This window comes from Cryptomeria japonica, chromosome 7, assembly GCF_030272615.1.
Source record: "Cryptomeria japonica chromosome 7, Sugi_1.0, whole genome shotgun sequence".
Taxonomy (NCBI): Eukaryota; Viridiplantae; Streptophyta; class Pinopsida; order Cupressales; family Cupressaceae; genus Cryptomeria; species Cryptomeria japonica.
Window position 1 is genome coordinate 131,003,219 of NC_081411.1, and position 20,659 is coordinate 131,023,877.

General features: G+C 35.5%; 1 protein-coding gene across 3 annotated transcripts in view; it reads right to left on the minus strand.

Moving 5' to 3' along the window:
* Positions 1 to 19,458, minus strand: part of LOC131072357 (protein MLN51 homolog) — a 36,754-nt gene extending 17,296 nt beyond the window's left edge. For all 3 annotated transcript variants that reach the window (XM_058008494.2, XM_058008493.2, XM_058008495.2), the window contains exons 1-3: positions 18,542 to 19,458; positions 14,050 to 14,146; positions 25 to 236 (exon numbers count right to left, since the gene is read on the minus strand). In XM_058008494.2, coding sequence (XP_057864477.2) covers positions 25 to 236; positions 14,050 to 14,146; positions 18,542 to 19,035 — 803 coding nt within the window. In that variant the 5' untranslated portion in view covers positions 19,036 to 19,458. The remainder of the gene's footprint in view (positions 1 to 24; positions 237 to 14,049; positions 14,147 to 18,541) is intronic.
* Between the last annotated feature and the right edge of the window lie 1,201 nt (positions 19,459 to 20,659).

A 20,659-nucleotide genomic window follows, 5' to 3' on the forward strand; every position in this document is an offset into this window, starting at 1 on the left:
ACAAAACAAAATAAGAATACTCACTGTTTGCTTATTCCCACAGAACCATCTCCAGCATTTCTTACTTCAGCTTCCTTCCTCCTGGATCCTCTCCCCCTTCCACCACCTCTACGTACAAATGGAGCGGCACTATTATCTTCATAGGTTCTAGATCTATTACCTCTCCCTTGACCACGTCTGCCACCTCTACCTCTACCACGACCTCTGAAACGGCCTCGACCTCCCTTGCGTTGTCCCTGTAAAGCAAATTGTGACATATATCATATTCTATGGACAAAACCCACAACTGAGCAGGGATGGAAAATCAGATTTTCATCTTGTTTCTGCTTCAGGAAAATGCAAGCACAAGCTTGCCAAGAAAGCTATAGAACAAACAGTAGACATTGTATCGAAGAAGGAAGCAAGCACAGAAGGAAAAGAAATGTGAAAGGATAATTTATTGACCCCAATTTTATGGTGACGCATATAACCAGAGGGTCAAAACCAACTTTTGGGACAGCATTTAACAATAACCCACAGAACCAACAGCATCCAGGGCTGTTAATTTTATAAAAATATTTAAGTTGTACAAGCAGAAATTAGCTGAAAAATGCAAGAGATCTTTTCTCGGCCCCCCCTTCCAATTTTGACATCTGGAAATCAAGTTAATGCAATACATTCTACAGCATCAGGAGACTGGTACTGGTACTGGTATGAGGGACAGGAAAGGTACCACTACAGGATTTTCCAAAAAAATAGGAGACAGGTACTGTTACCAGCTGTTCCAACAATCCTCGTCCTTGTTTACTCATGCTCAGACTGCAGATTGTCAATCCGTATAGGTCCTCGGGGTCAAGAATCCCCTACTATATATTACTTGGATTTCCCTACCATAGAGCATGGGGTGGTGGCCGGTAACAGAAAGATATGCTGTGGGTAGGAGACGTGTCTCCCAGCAACACTGAATAAATTGCTCAACCAATTTTTATCTGCATAAAATCACAATTTTAAACTTTATATATTCCTGCTGCATTTTTTTCCAAAAATTCAGTTTTATATTTTGCTCTTTTCTCTGGGTTTTATGATTTGTCAGAGTGATTTGGGTTGACCTTTCAGGATTTTTCTTTGGATTTGAGCATTGAAGCATACAAGAAGCTAACCGAACAGATTGACTCAGTCTCTCAACAGTCAGTACCTTTGAAATTGGTAACCAATTATTCGAATCTCTAAGCAGAGTTTGTTTATAATTTATTTAGTCATTTCAAACATTGTCTATTTACACCCTAAACCTTAAATTTGTTTTAGGGTTTGCGGGAGGGATGCAGTATTTTTGTTACTACTGTATGCTGTAACACCCTGATCCTGAATTTTTAGGGTTTAGATCTAGGGTTAGGGTTTTTATGCTTTGGTTTGCCCTAACCCTAACTATTTTCAATGCTTAAGATTAGGGTTAGGATTATTTTAATGAATTAGTATACTACATGCTAACCCCTAACTCTAAACCCAGAAATTTTAAGCATTACATTTAGGATTTTCATTTTGTATGCTAGGGTATACCATAACCATACCTGTGAACTCTAACCCTAAAATCAAGTTTTCCTGCAGTTTCGGGTTAGAGATATTCAGGGTTCAAGGTTTAGGATTAGGGCATATTAAAATCTTAATTTTTTTTGCAATATAGGGTTCGGGTAAGGGCTTTCTTATGCTTTAATATGGCCTAACCCTAACCCTAAACCCTAATTTTTTCCAAGACTCAAGGTTAAGGTTGTCTAATATTTAGCTAGTATGTAATTGCTTCTTTTGTTGCAAAACACCTATGTTCCACAGCATTTGTGGGACAGGGACAGTAGGACACATTTGAAGGATGACAATTCAGTAAGCCAATTTTTGGGGACAGCATGGGATGATATATATAAAAGGAGACAAAAGAATGTATGCTTGGTGTCCCTAACTTTATCGAAAGAAATAGAACTAATTACATTGTAGAATCAAGCAACTAAATAATGCCATACAACCAAGCAAATTGTTTTCCAACATAGAAATCACCTTGTTTCCAAGTTTATAACACACTGAGAATATAAGATTATCACCATATGATCCCAACAACACATTGTTTAGAGAGCCTTACAAAAAAATATAAGGAAAATTGTTATATCCAACATTCTTAAGCTGCCTTTGGGTCCACTATAGATTTTGTGGAATATCATAATATTTAACATCGAGCTATTAGAATATTGTAACGTTTCTTTAATGGTCATCTTAGTCATCTTAGTTGTCTTTAGTTAGTTTAGATTTTCAATGTCAGTTTACGATTGTTTCTTTTAGAAACATCATCTCTTGTAAATTCTTTATGTAAAGCTCTCGCTCCATTGTTTAATAACATCGAATATTTTAACATGGTCTCAAAGCAGCCCAATGGGATTTTATAAAATTTGGCCAAAAATTCGTAACCTCTTTTGATCTGAATTTTTTTTCCAGAAATTTGTTTTTTCAATTTCTTATAAATCGTTCGATGTTTTGTTGAAATCTTTGTGGGTTCATGAACTTGTGTTCGTGGGCAGTTTGGGTGCTGCATTTGAATATCTTGGAGGTTTTCTTCTGTTTTTTCGTGCCCACGGATTTCTGGTTTTTGTTCGCGACTATGGTGTTTCAGATGTGCAACCTACATTTGTATTATGCATTATGTGACCTAGGGTTTCAGATCCTCTATACATGCGGTCTAAGGCTTCGTGGAGTCAGGCCTTGTTCAATGTCTTCATCTCCTTGCAACAATGCGACTAGGGCACACAATCTGCCTCTTTGTATGGTCATTTGAACGTGTCCTGATGGGTTTTAATAAAAAATTTCCCTTTAAAAATTTCTTATGAGTTTTAATAATTTTTTCCCTCGAGAAATTTTGGGAGGGTTTTAATAATTTTTATCCTTAAAAAATTCTGTTGGGTTTTACCATTTTTCGGAAAAAATGAAGTTTTGTATTCTGATCTATACCTCGGATTTCTGATTTTTTGTCTGTGGATTTTGATCAATTTTCCACCTCAAAAACCGTGTCCAATTTTGATCAATTTTTCTCCTCAAAAATCATGTCTGAACATTCAGTAATTCGCGATGTTTCCATGGGATTCTAGGTTTTGTTTGATTTTATCCTCAAAAATCACAGATACAGGTGTTCCTATCTTAGGGTTTTTACCATTTTTACCAAAAAAACGATGCTTTGTAATCTTCAATTTCTGGGTTTGGTGATATTTTCCTCAAAAAACATGGCTTATTGCAGCCTGTTTTGGGGCATCATGCTCATCTGCAAAAGTTTGTGGACGATTTGTGTTATCTAGAAGTTCTCCAGATTCTAGAAGGGTTAATGGCAGGCTCTTCTCAATGACAAGGTCAGTGGCAAGCTCATGTTGCAAGACGTTCTAAGAAGAAGGGGGCAGCCTTCTTTGTTTTTCTCTGGGTAGTTAAGAACTATGACCATTAAGGGTATTAGAATATTGTAATGTTTCTTCAATGGTCATCTTAATCATCTTAGTCATCTTAGCCATCTTTAGTTAGTTTCTTTTCAACTTCAGTTTATGATTGTTTCTTTTAGAAACATCGTCTCTTGTAAATTCTTTATATAGAGCTCACACTCTATTGTTTAATAACATCAAATATTTTAACACGAGCACAGTGTGTTTTAAATGTCATGCGTTCAAGCCATGAGTTCTATTTTTTTGGCAAAGTGAATAGTTTACTCCCTCTCTCTTCAAGTTCACAGCTGCAAATGAAAAATGATTGTGGTAATTGTGAGTGGTGATGTAAATGAGAAGTGGGTTACCCCAAGGGCACAAAGGCAATAGTGGAACAAGGATATGGGTTTTGCAGTGCCAATGCATCATCGTATATCCCTATTAAATACTAAAAGCATTTACATGATATCATACTACTATTACTAAATACAACATGTAATTCTGGTTCTTGAGACCATATAAAGCAATGAAACAAACATTCGAAAAGATTACCATCTTGTATCCTAGAAAGCCATGTCTCAAACATATATTTAAGGGCTATAGAAGTTGAAGCGATAAGAAGATTGGAGAAACTTTTCCAAACAATTAAAATTTGGTTAGATATTCTCCTCCCCTCTCTCTCTCTCTCTTATTCTAGTGATCTACCATTATTAAATAAGGACTTCTTAGATATTCTTCTCCCCTCTCTCTCTCTTCTTCTAGTGATCTACCATTATAGAAGTTGAAGTGATAAGAAGATTGGAGAAACCTTTCCAAACAATTAAAATTTCTTAGATATTCTCCTCCCCTCTCTCTCTCTTCTTCTAGTGATCAAAAAATAAGGAATTTTTTGAAATATAAAGAAATTTCATTTATGAATATTGTTGGTGTAATTATTTATTCATATAGGGGGAAGATCAGGAGATTACAGCAGCTCTGAGGGAGAGGAAAGAGAATTTTATGTGTAATGCTTGGGATGCCTTCCGTGTTAGGGTTGTGAATGGAGAGATGGGATCATTTCGACGGATGATGAATGGGGAACTTGGTTGGCTGTCGGATAACAACATTGAAAGGGTGGCAACGTTAGGTGCCAGAGTGGCTACAATTCTCAAGCTTTTGTAAATGCTTAGTCCCTCTTGTCTTGTTGGCTGTCTGGTTTTGTTTTTTGGTTTTGGGCTATTCTTTTGGGCCCGACTCTATGTAATCCCCAGTTTTCTTTCAATAAAAGGGCGCTATCCCCAAACTAGATAGCACTTGCTTAAAAAAAATAAAAATAAAATTATTTATTCATATAAGATATAATTACACGTTACTTAAGTTGACTTAGGTAAAAGCATAACATCGTAGTTTGCATATGAGACACTTAGGGATATGCATGCATTGGGAGTGTGTATGTAGGAGAAACTACACCTTTTATGGTGTGATATTGTTGTTACTTTTGTTAATTTCAAGCAATCAGATGTTAAACTAACCCAATTAATTATAATCAGACTGTGAATAAACAGTAATAGTAATAAAACACAAGACACAAGACGCTAATACCCTAGGAAAACCTCCCTCTTGGAGGTGAAAAACCCAGCCTTAAATATGATATGTATTATCTCAATTGTAGGCAATTACAATATAGCAAACTTATCTCAGATTGCTGTTCAAACAGCAAGTTGACAAGGTAATGAAGGATGTAGCCCTAATCAACAGTAGATGACCAAAAGAGAGGATCAGCAGTAGATGACAACAATAGGCTGGAGCAGAATTGCAGAAGATCTTGACAACTTCGCCCAACAATAGCCTTGACTGAATTCGCAACAAGTGAAGAGTTCGCTAAAGTGTAGCAGAGCAGATTGCATTTGCTAAGAATGATTGTATAAATGACTTCATCTTCAAGTGGATTATATACCATCCTTTTGGCGCTAAACATCCTCAAGTCGGCTTGCAAGATAAATAATTAATATTATACATTTTCCCACATTAAGTATTGGGTCCAGCCCAATAGCCACCATGTTACAATTGAGCCCAGCCCAAAACATAGTTAATTGTTACATTTGGGTCTACCCTAGCTACAAGTTACATTCACTATAGGACCACAAGTTACATCGCCCAAATTAGGGTGAGACCAAATTGCAAGTTACATTTGTAGGGCCTATCCTATCCACAAGTTACATTTTAACAAGACATAATTACAAGTTACATGTATTTGGGCCCAGCCCTAAGTTCAATTTACATAATAGATAATACATGTGTATTTTAATTGTCATTGACAACATTAAAATACAATAGATAGGTATCCAAGCTAGCTACAATTTCAACAACTTTATCATATCCACTTATTGTGGGATGATAATTCCACCTTCGGTTGGTGATCCACCTCATGTGGAATATTTTATTATTTCTCCTACCTACCCTTGCATCTCATTGAGCCACATGTCATCTTTGTGTGCTCTCTTGTCTCTTAGCCTTGCCATTATAAGCAAGCTCATCTACATTGCATGTAATTTTTAATGATCATTTTGATAATATTGAGAATACCATTTATTCTCTATTTTGTCTCTCTTTTGTGCTATTCAATGTGCTCTTGACCTTGGCTATTTTCAACAAATTCTTACAAATATAATAGTATTGATAAAACATTCATCATAGGCATTATAAACTTTTGTGAGCATGGATCACTAAATGTGAAATATAATGTTATTTATATGTCAACATGAGTTAATACAAACATGCCTAACTATTATGTATATTCAACTGAGGGATATATTACTAAAGTTTTCTTGGGGCCTTCAAGACTACAGGTTCTATTGTCAAACTCATTAAATAAGAGGATTGGTTAAGTAAAAAGATAGCTATATATGTTCCAATTTGACCTTTCTTGGGATACTAACAGATGGGATTGTTCTATGAGTTGTATGTGCAAGGCATGATTGGTACATTTCTACATAATGACAATAGCATGCTAACTTTGTCTATGGTAGTCACTATATAGTGAACAAGTTGTCCAATGTATAAAGCAATGCAATCTTTGATAGTGACTTCAACTATGAAGATATAGGGATCTGCAATAGAAGATATATATTTTGTAGATTTTGTAATCATGATTTCTCATTGGTCCATTACTTTGTTATAATTTGGTGGGGGTTGGTGGCAATGGCCCCAACAAGGTTGAAGGGCAATGCCCCTTGCAAGATCCCTATTGTGGTACAAGGCAAGGTTGAGGAGTAGAGCCCACGCCACCAAATGCAAATGAAGACCTTCAAAACCACAAAAACCTTAATGGAACAAACCACTTCCATATTTTTTTGTAAATCTTAGATAGGCATGTCATAAACCAAACAAGCTTTGAAAAGATGTAATTTTTTAAATAAGGTAACTAAAATTTGTTTGGTACAATAGTTGTCCCTAAAATAGATAAGGGATGTCTAGACGTCCCTTGGTTGTCCTTGGGATAGCTAGCCATCCTCCAATATACCTAGGAAAAATTTTGATGTCCTTAGGACATTTATAAATTTTGAAAAAAAAATAAGACAAGGTGGACATTCCTTACTTGTGCCTATATCCCCCATATGTCCTTATAGGGCTAAGGGTAGGGGACACGTCCCTAGGCACATAGATGCAAACATTATTCACTTTATTTGATGAGATGGTAGTTTCAATGAGCCACAACATGTGTTCTAATGGAAAAATATCCCACTTTGTTTTAAAATCTATGTAATCCTCATTGTCTCAATTTAATTTAACCCTAGAATGCTAAAAATTCAATTAGTTAAATTTATACTAAATCCGTCCAAAGAAATAATGAAATTCATCTACGATCATATGAGTGTTACATATAATGTGCACCTTCATGAATAGAAAAGAACTTCGATGTAGGTTGACGAGATTTGCCACCCACTACCTTGCATTGCAAACTATATTTGCCTAGAAGAGGAATTTGAAATAAATTTTTGTTTCAAATGAATGGTTAGAGTCTAGCTTTGTTGATAATTTAGGCAATCACATTAGTCTAGCTTTGTTAATCTCACTAACAATAATTTAGTCAAATTTGTTAATCTCACTAAAGGGGTGAATGAGAGCCTCTTCCAAAGCATAAAGAATGTTTTTCCCCAAATCACAACATCAACAAACAACAAATGTAAAGTTTCCTACAAAGCAACAAGGAAAGGGATTTTTTGTCACTATAAAACCAAGTATTTGCAATCAACATTTGCATTTTCAACTAGCCATGTACTCAATTGTCCATCTACTTGTGAGCATTCCTAGAGTGTGTATGAAGTTTGAATATGCACACTCTCTCTCTCTCTCTCTCTCTCTCTCTCTCTCTCTAGCTAGGTACAAGCCATCTTAGAACTAGACATAACTAGATGGTTTAAGGACCAAAAAAAAAATCCTATTAAGTTCCACTAGGTACCATTTTTTAATTTGATTCCAAGTGCCAACTTTTTTGGACCTCACCTTTGAATTATGAACTTGGAATCCTAACTCCAAACACTAAATTGAACCTCAAAACAAGGTAAAACACAAAACAAAACACTCAAACCAACTACGCTTGTTTTTCTCTCAATCTTGCTTGTCATTGCACACATTAAGTTGAAGATTGACTACCAAGAACTCATTCACTACCAAGGAGACCATGGAGAAAAATTCTTGAATAGGATGTACGCTTCTATCTTTTCATTTTTTCTATGAACAACCTCTCTTGCTTTGTTTTTTGTTCTTCAATGTTTAAATGGGTTAAGATCTTTTTTAATATTATTCGATCGATATGTGTTGTTTTCCAAATTTGTTGCCATTGAGGATTACATTGGCAACCAATTCTATCTCATACCAACTTATTTCAAAACAAACCAAAATTCACCATTATGTAAGTATCCTAACATAATAGAGTAGGTTCAAAGTGGTGGACATGCTTTTGGATTTGAGATATGCAAGCTCATATATTCAAGTGAATCATCGATATTCCTAGCATGGGCATCAAACCTTGCCTTGACAAAAAAGAATGCACCTATGCCAACATCAAGTGTTGGAATATATTCAAGACTAGACACAAATACAAGTAATTGCCCTTAGATCAGGTCATCCTTTAGCAATGAGAGGATCTCATTCAAACCCCCTCTCCTTCCCTATCTCCTAGCAAATCTAAAGTTGTGATAGCGAGCCATCCAATTTTTGCCACACATGAAGAACCCACTCACCTAAGAGAACAAAGGGACCATTTGTAAAAATCATTTCAAAATGAATCATGAGAGACCATTGATCAACACCTTATATGATGGTCCTTTGAAAGTGGGTTGTCTTTCAACATTATTTGGTCAACACATTGTCAAGAAAGGGTGAGAAAAAATAATGGGACTCCAAAAGGGTACAACAGCCCAGGTTTCAAGAAGATATGCAAGACCTTATAGGCAAAGGAGATAAACCCCTTAAGGACTCTTGGATCAAGACAAAGACAACCATAGTTTCCAACAAAAGAAAGGATTCAAAAAAATTGAGCCTTGATTAATGTGATTGCAGTGTGGACTAAATGAGCAATGTTTTTGAAAGTTGTTGATTGTGAGAGGACAATGAAGGTTATGAATTTATCACTAGCATCTTCATAAGTGCCATTGAGGAAGTGAAGGCTACAACAATTGTCCAAATCAAATAGGACAATGCAAAAAATGCAAAGTAGATGATTTGTTGTTAAGGCATGCCATACATCTTTTGGACATCTTATGTTGTCCACTCAACCCAATGCCACAAAAGATGGGCAAAAAAAAATTGGATCAAACAAGAGTATGTTGAGGTCAACAAGATCCAAATGTTCATCGCCCACCAACACATGCCACATTCCACATTCAAATCATTCTCGAAATCAAAGCTATTGTGTCAAGATTCTCACATATATTAATTGTAATATAACGTAGAAGAGATACGACCACAACAAAAAATGTTTGTGGGCCAAGATGCGTTAATATCCAATATATGCAGACATAAAATAATCCTTTTAAGGTGCAATAACACCATGAAATACTCCTTATGGAAAGCATCACTACACACTGTATCACCAAAAGATCCTAGATATATAACATACTTTTCCCCTATCCTTACAATGATTTCACCTTCTTTATATATACCTCCTAATAATAACCTAATGGAAGGGCAAACCAATAAACCCATGCTCCTAATTCTTAATTATTCAATATAATTAACTTAAGGAATATGTGCCACACGTCATCATCTCCATCAACCTATATACAATATAATATCATATCCCTTCGTACTGAACACATTGAAAGTATGTCAAACAATTAAAAAATCACTTCATCCATCCTCATCTGAAAGAATGGGAGTACATACACCGTCACCCACGATATGTAATCAATTGACATACAAAAGATGGGTGGCAGGACATCTTTACACAAAGTGGAATTTAAATCTTGATCACTCGCTCTCAAAAGCATCTCATTATCATTACACCACAAGCTAATGGGCCTGCTGGATACTGCTTTTAACCATACTCTTGCCTAATCAGTTATTTACAGAGAGTTGTCTATTGTATTGTATCAATTTCCAGATTGTACATGCAAATAAATGTATAAAGAAGAGAAATGATACAACTGTGACATATTTTGCACTGTATTAACATTCATTGCATATCCAGAAAGGGAATGGAATGTGAGAGAAATGTCTTTGTATTTAAACAACTCTTCAGGCATATAACCAAGAATTAATCAATCCCTGCATCCATCTTTTTCAATACACACCATCCCAAAATAAAAGTTTTCAATTGGACTGAAAAAAATTGAAACTCCACACATCCTTAGTATCTTAATAATTTCAAAAATACTAGCAGCAATCATCAAATCATCACATTCTTCTTCAGCATTATATGGAAGGGCAAAAATTCAATTAGGAAACATGGCACACAGATTGAAAGCCAAAGAAAACTCTGTTTGTTTATCCTTCTATTTGAAAATAAACCAATTGCCTTCCTGATAGTGTGAATCCTCATTATTTCTAGTTAAGATATATAATTCTGCAAGAATCCTGAACAGACAAATGTAAGTAAGCAATTAAGAGCAACTAGAGGCATTACCGAGCCCTACCTCAGACAAAGTGCCCATGATTTTATTAACCACATCACCCCCTTAAAAGAGAGACATTTAAATGGTAGGATGCCATATCCCACAGTGGGATTTCAACCTTGATTACTCACTTTCAAAAAATCCCATAAGCATTACATAACAAACCAATAAGCATGCATGTCTACATATATATGCTGCACATTTAGGAGTCTGTCTGTGTGTGTTTATATGTAATGCACAGGCAAATCCACATACATATGGTGTGAGAATTTTGTGTTGACTGAATTTTATGGTAATTTTGTGTCATGTCTATTTTTTATCCGATGTCTTCCATTTATTGTGTTTGCATACTTATTGTTAAAAAGTAGTTCTTTTGCTAGTTAAATCTATGTGACATATTTTGTTGGTAAAGGTGTCAAAACTTCCATCCTAATTATTATATTAATTTATTATTTCTTAATTAATTGTGAGCTCTCATGGAAAAGGACACACGCGCACGCACACACAGAACTGCAGTACAAAACTTAGAGGCTCCAAAAATCACATTTCAGTTATAATGGAAACCATTCTTAAAAGTCCAGAACAGGTTTGATACTAAATCCTGACTGAGATGAGGAGAAGAATCACTACTTGCCCATTTAAAAAACTCAATCAAATTATTCATCCATTGATAATTTAAATTTTGTGACATACAATGTTGTTCTTATGCTACTGAACACATCCTTTGTTTCATGTTGATTTTTAACATGAAAACATCTAAGACTTTTTTAAATATTTGTTCCATAAGAATAGGATGAGAGCCAAAAGTACATATCATTCACTGATGTGATCAAGCAACCAAAGTTGGGAACGTAGATCATAATCTACATGTCAACAAATAAAAAAACTAATATGGAAAAAATTGAATAATCCTGTTAGATGTTAAAATGATACAAATTATAAAAATATGCAATAAAATCAGTGCCCATATTTCAAAACGGTAGCCCATAACATTTAGCTTTTACTTTTCTAATTATGATCAAACCTTTGTCAATAGACCATATACTCAAAAAGAAGAAATACAAAATTATGCCATACAAGTTACGAATATGAGCATAAAAGAAATTAAAAACCGCAAACAAATAGGCTAAACCATATGCATCATGAACGAGTATTGGTGTTCATCTATGGTCACCACCCAGGGTTACTAAAATTGAATAGTATATAAGGTAAATGAAAAGAAATCCCCTTCTGGGTCCCCACAAAAGGGATCGTGTGTACCTGTAATGTCCCTTAGTGAATTGGTTTAAAATATCCTAGTTATGGATCTCAATTCTTAGTACAAGGGTTAAGAGAAGGTACCTTAGCCTCTGCTGTTGTCAAATGACCAGCAAAGATAAAGTTAGAAGATACTACAAATTACATTAAGGAATGATCATATGAGCGACTATATATAGAGAATTAGCTATGTATAACATAAGGAGTGATTCCTGTAACATTAATAGAGTAAAAATCATAGAATTATGGTAGTGAGCTATAGTGCAAGATTTGGTAGGGTGCCTTGATTAACAGTTCCCCCTATCCTATGTAACCATGTAGGGTGCCCTTGTACAGATTATTATCAGTATTCGTGTATTTATTAATATTCAGATTATTTATCAGATAATTACCAGTGTCCAGATTGTTTAGACAATACTCAGATTGTTATCGGCCTCCATGTGTTAATTAGTATTCATTTCATTTGCCAAAAAATTACCAGTATCCAGGTTCGATTGTAAATATTCAGATTATTATCAGTTTTCAGACAATTCAAATAATTATCAATGCTTAGATTGTTACCAATTCCCAGATTACTGCAGGGTGTGTCTGATTGTTTATATACAGAAATTAACATATCATTGCATCATATATTTGATTGTGCTAATATTATTATTAAAGAATATACAACCCCTATTTGACAGGGTAACCCCAACAATATTGAGAATATAAACATAAAAATACATACCAAAGAATACGCAATGCCTTATTACTGTGGAAGCGTGTGTTTTCTGACCCAAGTGTAGTTTTCGTATTATATTCTCTTCCTCTTTCAGATTTGTTCCTCTTACCTTTCTTCCTTTTCCCCTAGCAAGGTATTTATCCTTCCTTTCCGTGGTAGATAGCCACGACTCTTGGGCACAATGGTTAGTGGCAGCGACCCCTTGGAAGGGTTGCTGCCCTTTCCTCCTTAATCACTTTGGCTCTTCATTGATACAGTTAAAGAATGGTTAACATGCTTAACACTAATCGTGCCAGGCTTCATAAATTAATCATAAATATTAAGCATATCCCCATGCAACCACCAAGGACAAGGATGTTACTGCCAGTAACTTAATAACAGTTCTGATCTGATCTGACGATGGTGCTGTTACTGAATGCTTTGATTCCTTTCCTTTATATCTCTCAATGTGAGGGAGAGGTCACACCTCTTCATCAGGTGTAACCTTTGGCAGGAGACATACCCTTTCACCATTAGCACTCTTTGAAAAGAGTGCAACTCTTCATTATTTCTGCCCTTTGAAAGGGACACAATCAGATCTGCATTTCTTATTTAAATCAGATCAGCACTTCTGATTTCCCAAATTATCCCCCTCTCAAATGAGGATCTCTTCTCCCTTTTGTATCTCATTGTTGAGGGAGTCACAACTTTTCCTTTCATGTCTTTTGACCATTCATTAACTTAATTATATTTAATTATATTCTTTTATATTTTAATTTAATTTATACTATTTAAATTTTATTATTATTATTTATTATTAAATCCTATTTCAAAGTGGGGACATTACAGTGCCGGAATGGTATCTGAATTGGGTCAAATGATGGATCACAGTGAGATGTGAAATTTTCAACAGAGTTTTTTGTCCAGAAAATATTTCCACATTAACCTTTGCCTCTTCTACATATTACTCAGAATCTTGGACAAAAACTACAGTATTAAAAAAATTATGAACTATTTCCGAACTGTGGATAACTGGATGTCAAAAAGGAATTGCCTTCATCTCTCAAACATAGTTTTGAAGATTTCAGCCTTTAAGCCATTTTTTGAACATCATGGGAAAGTGCAGATCTTATATTATACCAGTCAGACCTCAGGAAAGGCTATTGTGCATATATAGAAGCAAAGGCAAAACATATTATAGCAAGAAAATGAAAAGCAACAAAATAAGGCATCAAAATCTGAGCTACATCTCCAAATTTCCAAAATACTCCTCATTACTTGCTTCCTTGGGTTGTTAGCCCTTTAAAATGCCTAGAAGTTTTCATATAGTAATCCAAACATTCCTCAAAGCTAAAACAAGAAATGCACAGAATAAACATGTGCCAAGAAATGTTCATCCTGATGGACATGACATCTCAGAATGTTTATAAGTTAACAGAGAGAAATCTGTAGCTTTCGTTTCATGTATTTGTTAAACTTGACTTCATAATGAAACAGATTTTGGACCTTCCACATAATCATACAATATAGCAAGAAAACGTGTATCATAAGCTAGAAAAAAAGGAGAACATACTTCATCATCATCTTGCAAATTTATATCTTCAAATCTGTCATGCAACCACTCCCTGTCATCTTTGGCTTCCCACAGCTTCCTCCCACCAGCACTGCGTCTGTGCATAGAAAATATAGTGAAGAAAATGCAAAATTACAAAAACTAAGAATTTAGATGGTATTAACTGGCAAATTGTTTTCTAGACTCAGTACAACTCTGGAAAAACTGCATTGACTATGACGACAACTCAATATTCTAATAACTAAAAATAATTCATGCTTAGATTTGAGCTACTATTTATATGCAGATAACTATTTGTATCTACTTATTAACAAGATAAACCAAGAAGGTGAATTTTACACTTTACAAAATGATCAGATTTCATTCACACTCATTGTTATATACTTAAGCAAGAACAAGTACAAAAACTCATCCAATTAGAATATGCATTCCAATCAGATGTAAGGTTGCTAAAATAAATAGCTGGATAATATTATTAGCAAGTTAAAGTGTTATACAAGATCTGTGTATTCCATTTACTAGCAATGAGATTACTACCAGTGCACATACAAATAATAGAATTCAAGGATAATAAATATTGCCATTCAAAAAAGTTAAAATCCAACTAAATCAATAGGTGATGATAACCCAGAACATACTATAGCAACATGAATGGATATTTTTGTATTTTTTATTATTATCAAACACATACAATCAAATCGAAAAATAACAGACTGCAACAGCTTACTGGACACACTCAACATGCAAATCTAAACTCCTCTGAACCTATAACACTCTGACACTCAATCTACAGCTTGAGGGTGGTCCCCAAGAAAATCTAGCTGCCATGTCTGAAGGGTTCCATCTCCAAACACCCAAAAGGTGCTGCAAAAAGCTTCACGGTTCTAAAAATTAAGTTGATTTTTGTTTTAATGTTTTAAAAAGTATCCTCTGCTTTTTTGTCAGCACTTCTTGTGAGGAAGCAAAGGTGTGTGGAACACTTCCTATGCTAATCTTGATAGGAACCTGGAATATTATGCAAATTTCAATTCAACTATTACATAGATTTGAAGAAACACATGGGGAAAACCCTCTCAGAAGAAATAGAGCACACTACAAAACCTACAAAATGTATTATCAAATTCTACAACAGATTACAACACATTTGCAATGCAAATTCTTACAAGATTCTTCACCTCAACTAAATCCTGGAGAAATTTCAACAACCTACAGACTTGAAAAACTAAACTCTCTTAAATGACTATCTAAACCACCAATATGTATAAAATTACATTGCATGTGAGAAGCTTCTAGAAGTAGGGTTCCATTTTAGAAACAGCTAATAAAAAAGATAATATCATTCATCATAAATATGATATTTATCTTGAGCACCGACTTGTCCCTGTCTCCATACAACATGCTTCTCAAAATAGCCACTTCACACTTGTCATAAAAAATATCTAATTTTGGCTTTTACTGTTTTTATTTTTTATACTTAGTTATAGCCAATGTGCCCACTCCCTGCATTCCCAATCACAGGCAGTTTCAAAATTGAACTGAGCAGTTCTCCTCAATCAATGGTAGTTTCTAAACAGTCAACTGTCAAAGCTACTCCTCAATCAAGAAACCAAAAAGTTAACTGACCACCTTATCCACTTCATTCCAGACCTAACTAACTGACCACACACCCAACTTATTTCAAATCCTATCTATCTGACAGAAACTACAAACACACCCATCTATGCTAATTATATGCTGACAGACCACTGTGTCAAAATTGGGGCATTACAAGAACTATGTAATTGTCTAAAGAATCGGCCCATTATATGCACCTACTTTTGAAGAAAACAATGCATTGTTTACTTCAAATGAACCAGAAAACTCAAAAACAATAAAATCTGGTTGTGTCTGTATCACTTGAGCCTACATCAACATGAATTCTTTATATTTTACATTTATTAGTTATGGTGAACAGACTCCTTATGCAATCATCCCTTTTCAAATTTGCCCAAGCTATCCTAACTGAAATGCAAGATTATTGATGGGGAAAGAAATCTATGTGGCAGCTTAGGCTTTCAACTGAATTTATTGCTATTATGCACAGCATTGATGATTCCATGAATGAAAATTACAAGGAAGCAGGAAAAATCAACAGGGAAAGCTTGACTTTTCCTAGAGTGGTTCTGCCCTGCGCTTCTTGAAAAAAAACACACTCACCTCTCTCTTTTTAAGAGCCAACTTAATGCACACAAAAAACTGGCTTGCCAGTATTCAAGCTTCTCTTGTTATACCACTGAATTTTGAGTGAAAAAACTCTAGTAAAAGTGGAAGTAATTTGAAAGTTCATAGAGTTTCAGAAGCCTAAACTATCTGAAATGAAGGACTTTATAATTATCTTTAAGGATTAAACTTTAATGGTGCATATCAACAATATGCTTTCTGTAGGCATTCAACTGTCCAATAATTATTCTGCAATGTATACAGGTAAATTTATATTTTTTGTGGACTAAGTCCAGGGCCACTGATGGGGCATGTTATGCGTGAAATTGCAATACTACAGAGAACCTAAAAGTAACTCCAGTTTACAATCAATATGACTCCATGAGAAGCTAATCAGCATTCTGTACGAGGTAAAAGATTTCCAAATTCCAAAGACATGTCTGACACCCTTACCTGTTTTCTAAAACTACCCACCATAATTACCAAATAGAGCCAGAATTGGTTCAAATCTGGCCAGATCTGAGGCTTTTTGACCAGCCAGATTTGTCAAATTCTATCAAAAAAACAATATTGCTATAGAAATATTACTTCTCTTTTTTTTTTGAATTGCCAATCCTTTTTTACTATCCAAACAAATCAAATTTTTTGAACCTGGAAACCTATGTCAAAAGGTTCAAGCTTGTGTTTGTGTTCAGCAACAATAAAATTCGGGTAAAAGTTCAGCAAGAGGAAAAAATTCAAAAAAAAAGTTGCAATAAACTCTAACTAATATAAATAAATAAATCCAGAACGTTACCAAAATAAATAGACCTTAATAAATATATCTAGTGGTCAATTTGTAACCTTGGCTTATTAAGATGATCCAAATCTCCAAGACAAAGCCTAAGCATCAAGAATTTCTCCTGCAGGGGTATTGACTCGCAAGATGCAGACACCTGGGATACGCTGGGAACAAAACTACCCACTCAGCCATGCGGAGGTAGAAGCCTAATACCCAGGCCTCTGAATGCCCATAAAAAGGATTTCCATTTGTATTTGGCAGCACCAATGATTGAAGATAAAAAAATTCCCAGCAATTACAACCACGGGTGCTGCTGCCCCACAATTTAAAAGTTAAAACTCCTCTTCCTTTGACTTCCACCCAAAAATCCATCACTAGCCATTGTTAGAGGATACCAGATATACAATCAACATGACTCCATTAGAAATGAACTTGACTCCTTAATTAAATTCCCCAGAAGCTGAAACCATAACTTATTAAGAGACAATTGGCTAAATTTCACAAGAGTCATTGCCTTGCAAAAAGGAAAACCCCAATAGTCAAACATCTAAGTACCCACCAAAAGCATTTGTACAACGGAAATGACAGTTGACACTCATAATTGACAGCTGTGACAAAAACTACTGTAATCGGTGTTGATGGATCACAAATTGTAATTCCCCTCCATTAAGCCTCTACGCCAAAACACATCACAACCCACCACTGGCCTGAAAAATATGCAATTGGCACGATTCCATTAGAACTGGACTTCGCTCTATCTAAATCCCTTACGAGCTGAACTTGTAATTTCCTAAGTGACGGGTCTCTAACTCCACAAAAAACCACTGCCCTGCAAAGGGAAAATACCAGTACTCAACATCTAAATGTCCAAACAATGAATTTTGGGAGTGGAACTGGGTGTCACTATCCATGGCTGACAATTGCCACAGCAACTGTAACCATGGATGTTGATAGCTCACAAATTGAAATTTACCTCAATAAGGCTCTGTGCCGAATTCCATCACAAACTTTGTTAGCCAATCCTACATATGCAATTGGCATGCCTCCACACGAGTCAAACTTGGCTGCTTAGGGATGATTTTATCTAGGCATAAACATTTTTATAGTATAGAGCCCGTGGCAAATCCTTTTCAACATGGAGCTCTTGCTTTCTTATGCTTGGCAATAGTATACAGCTGTTGTAATTTCCTAAATACTTTCTATGTTTCACAAAACTTATACAAAATTTGACACGTCTTGCAAAGATTTGTCAAAAAAATAATTGCAAAAAACAATTGCCAACTAGCACTAGAATAATCATATCCAAATCCCTTGGGAGCTGACCCATAATTCCTTGCCTGAATTTCCACAACAACCTATTACCTTATATAGATCCACTCGATACTCACAAGTGAAAAAAATCAAAATTAACTATCAAGTAACAGAAACCCCCAAACCCAATCGAAAACAACAGTACTCAATCAGTCAAAAACATAGAATTTCAATCAAGATAATCAATCAAGAAATCAATACCTGGGACGCGCCCCGCCGTTATCGCGAAAGCGGTCGTCGTGCATATAAAATGCTCCCGCAGTGGGCACGGCAAAGGGCTCGGCCTCCTTCTTCTCCTCCTCAACGACCTGATCCTTAGCAATTCCCTGATCCCCAACATTTTTCAAAACCCCAAGCTCTCCTCCCTCTTCTCCACCGCCACGGCGGAGCAACCTCATCCCCTCTTCTTCTTCCTCCACAATTACAACATCCTCTTCATACTCCTCCTCCTCTTCGTCTTCCTCCTCTTCCTCGTCCTCCAGCGGAGGTGGAGCGCCCTCGCCCTCGGAATCATCGTCCGCATAAGCGGGCGGAACCATCAGCTGAGAGTGCTCGCCCTCATCCTCGTCATCACTCGCCTGTCTGCGACGCAGGGCGAGGGCAAGAGACCCCCCCTCTGCATCGCTCTCATAATCGGCATCATTAGCCCCCATTTCAATCCGGCGGTCAGTCAAATGGGTCGTTTCAGATGCCATGCTCAAAATTATTTCCCTCCTCTGTTTTTCCTTCCGGCAAACAAAGTGACAGAAAAATAAAATAAACAGAGCTTTTATCTGATAACCATGAGGCTCTGCTCACCTGCTTCTTATTGATCGATAAGCGGCAGGATGGTATTGCTATAACTATGATTATTTTTCGTGGCCACAATTCCTTCCGCGATCTGCCTAAAAACCCTGATTTTGATCGATGAGATGGAGCTTCGCGTGCTGCACTTTCATAAAAATCCGAAAAACAATATCAGGTCATCTGATTTTACACCACTGCTTTGGTAGGTAGGTACCACTCTTTTCTTTCTTCTACCACTCTCCGCCTTTAAGTTTGTTTTTTTTTTCCGGTTGTTTTTTTATGAGTCTTTTTCAAACCATAGATAAAATTATTTTAAAATAATGCTTACTCAATTTCTTCCGGGCTTCAAAGAAACCAATCATGATTTAACTGTAATAGTAAGAGTATGAGTTGGGGATGGAGAAGTCTGCCTTTAAACTCTAAATAGCATTTTAAAGGTGTTATCCAATTGCCTAAAAAGTGGTATCCAACAATGGTTTATAGGCATAAATATTCTTAGTTTTTTAGTCAAGTATTTTCTTTCTTTTGCTTTTTCTTATATGTTTATTAGTATGTGTGTAATTGTATAATATAAATATTAAAATAAGAAAATTTAGATAGTTACAAGTCAAAGTATAACATGTGATTTTAATAACATAAGAAATAAATCTCATGAGTATATCATTGACTATGTTAACACATCGTATTATAATGAGTAAATAAATTTCATGAGTATATCCTTTTATCAACAATGCTAGCACTTCATTGGGATGAAGTCACAAAGACATTAGAAGGAATTAGGAATTCAGGGAAGATCCTTGAGGAATTAAACAATACATTCATAATTTTGATACCAAAAAAAGACAAAGCTGAAAGTTTTGAAGAATTCAGACCTATTGCTCTATGTAATACATTATACAAACTTCTAACTAAAACCATTGCAAACAGACTTCACAAACTACTCCTTCTGTTAATTAGTGAGGAACAAATAGGTTTTGTACCAGGACGCTCAATCTATGATGGAATCATTATTGCCCAAGAAGCGATACATACAGTTCAAACTAATAAAGACCCAAGTATGCTCATCAAACTAGATATAAAAAAAGCCTATGATAAGGTTGACTGGCACTTCTTATGTAAATGCCTTGAAGCTTTTGGCTTTGCAAGACAATGGATCAATCTTATATATGAGTGTATATCAACACCAAGAATGTCAATCCTCGTCAATGGATCTCCTATTGGCTTCTTCAATATCTCCAAAGGACTGAGGCAAGGGGATCCAATCTCTCCCTTCCTCTTCATACTAATGGTTGAGTCCCTCAGAAGACTGATAAATGCTACAAGAGAACAGTCATCTATTCAAGGAATTAAAATTACCAGTGGCTTGGAAGCAACTACACATCAACAATTTATGGACGGCACCATGCTCTTTGGACATAGTGATGTTCAAGAAGCCAAAGCTATTAAACAAATTCTACAGACCTACTCAATGGTGTCAGGACAAGAAATTAACACCACAAAGTCAAATATTTTCTTCTTCAATATTGAAGAGAA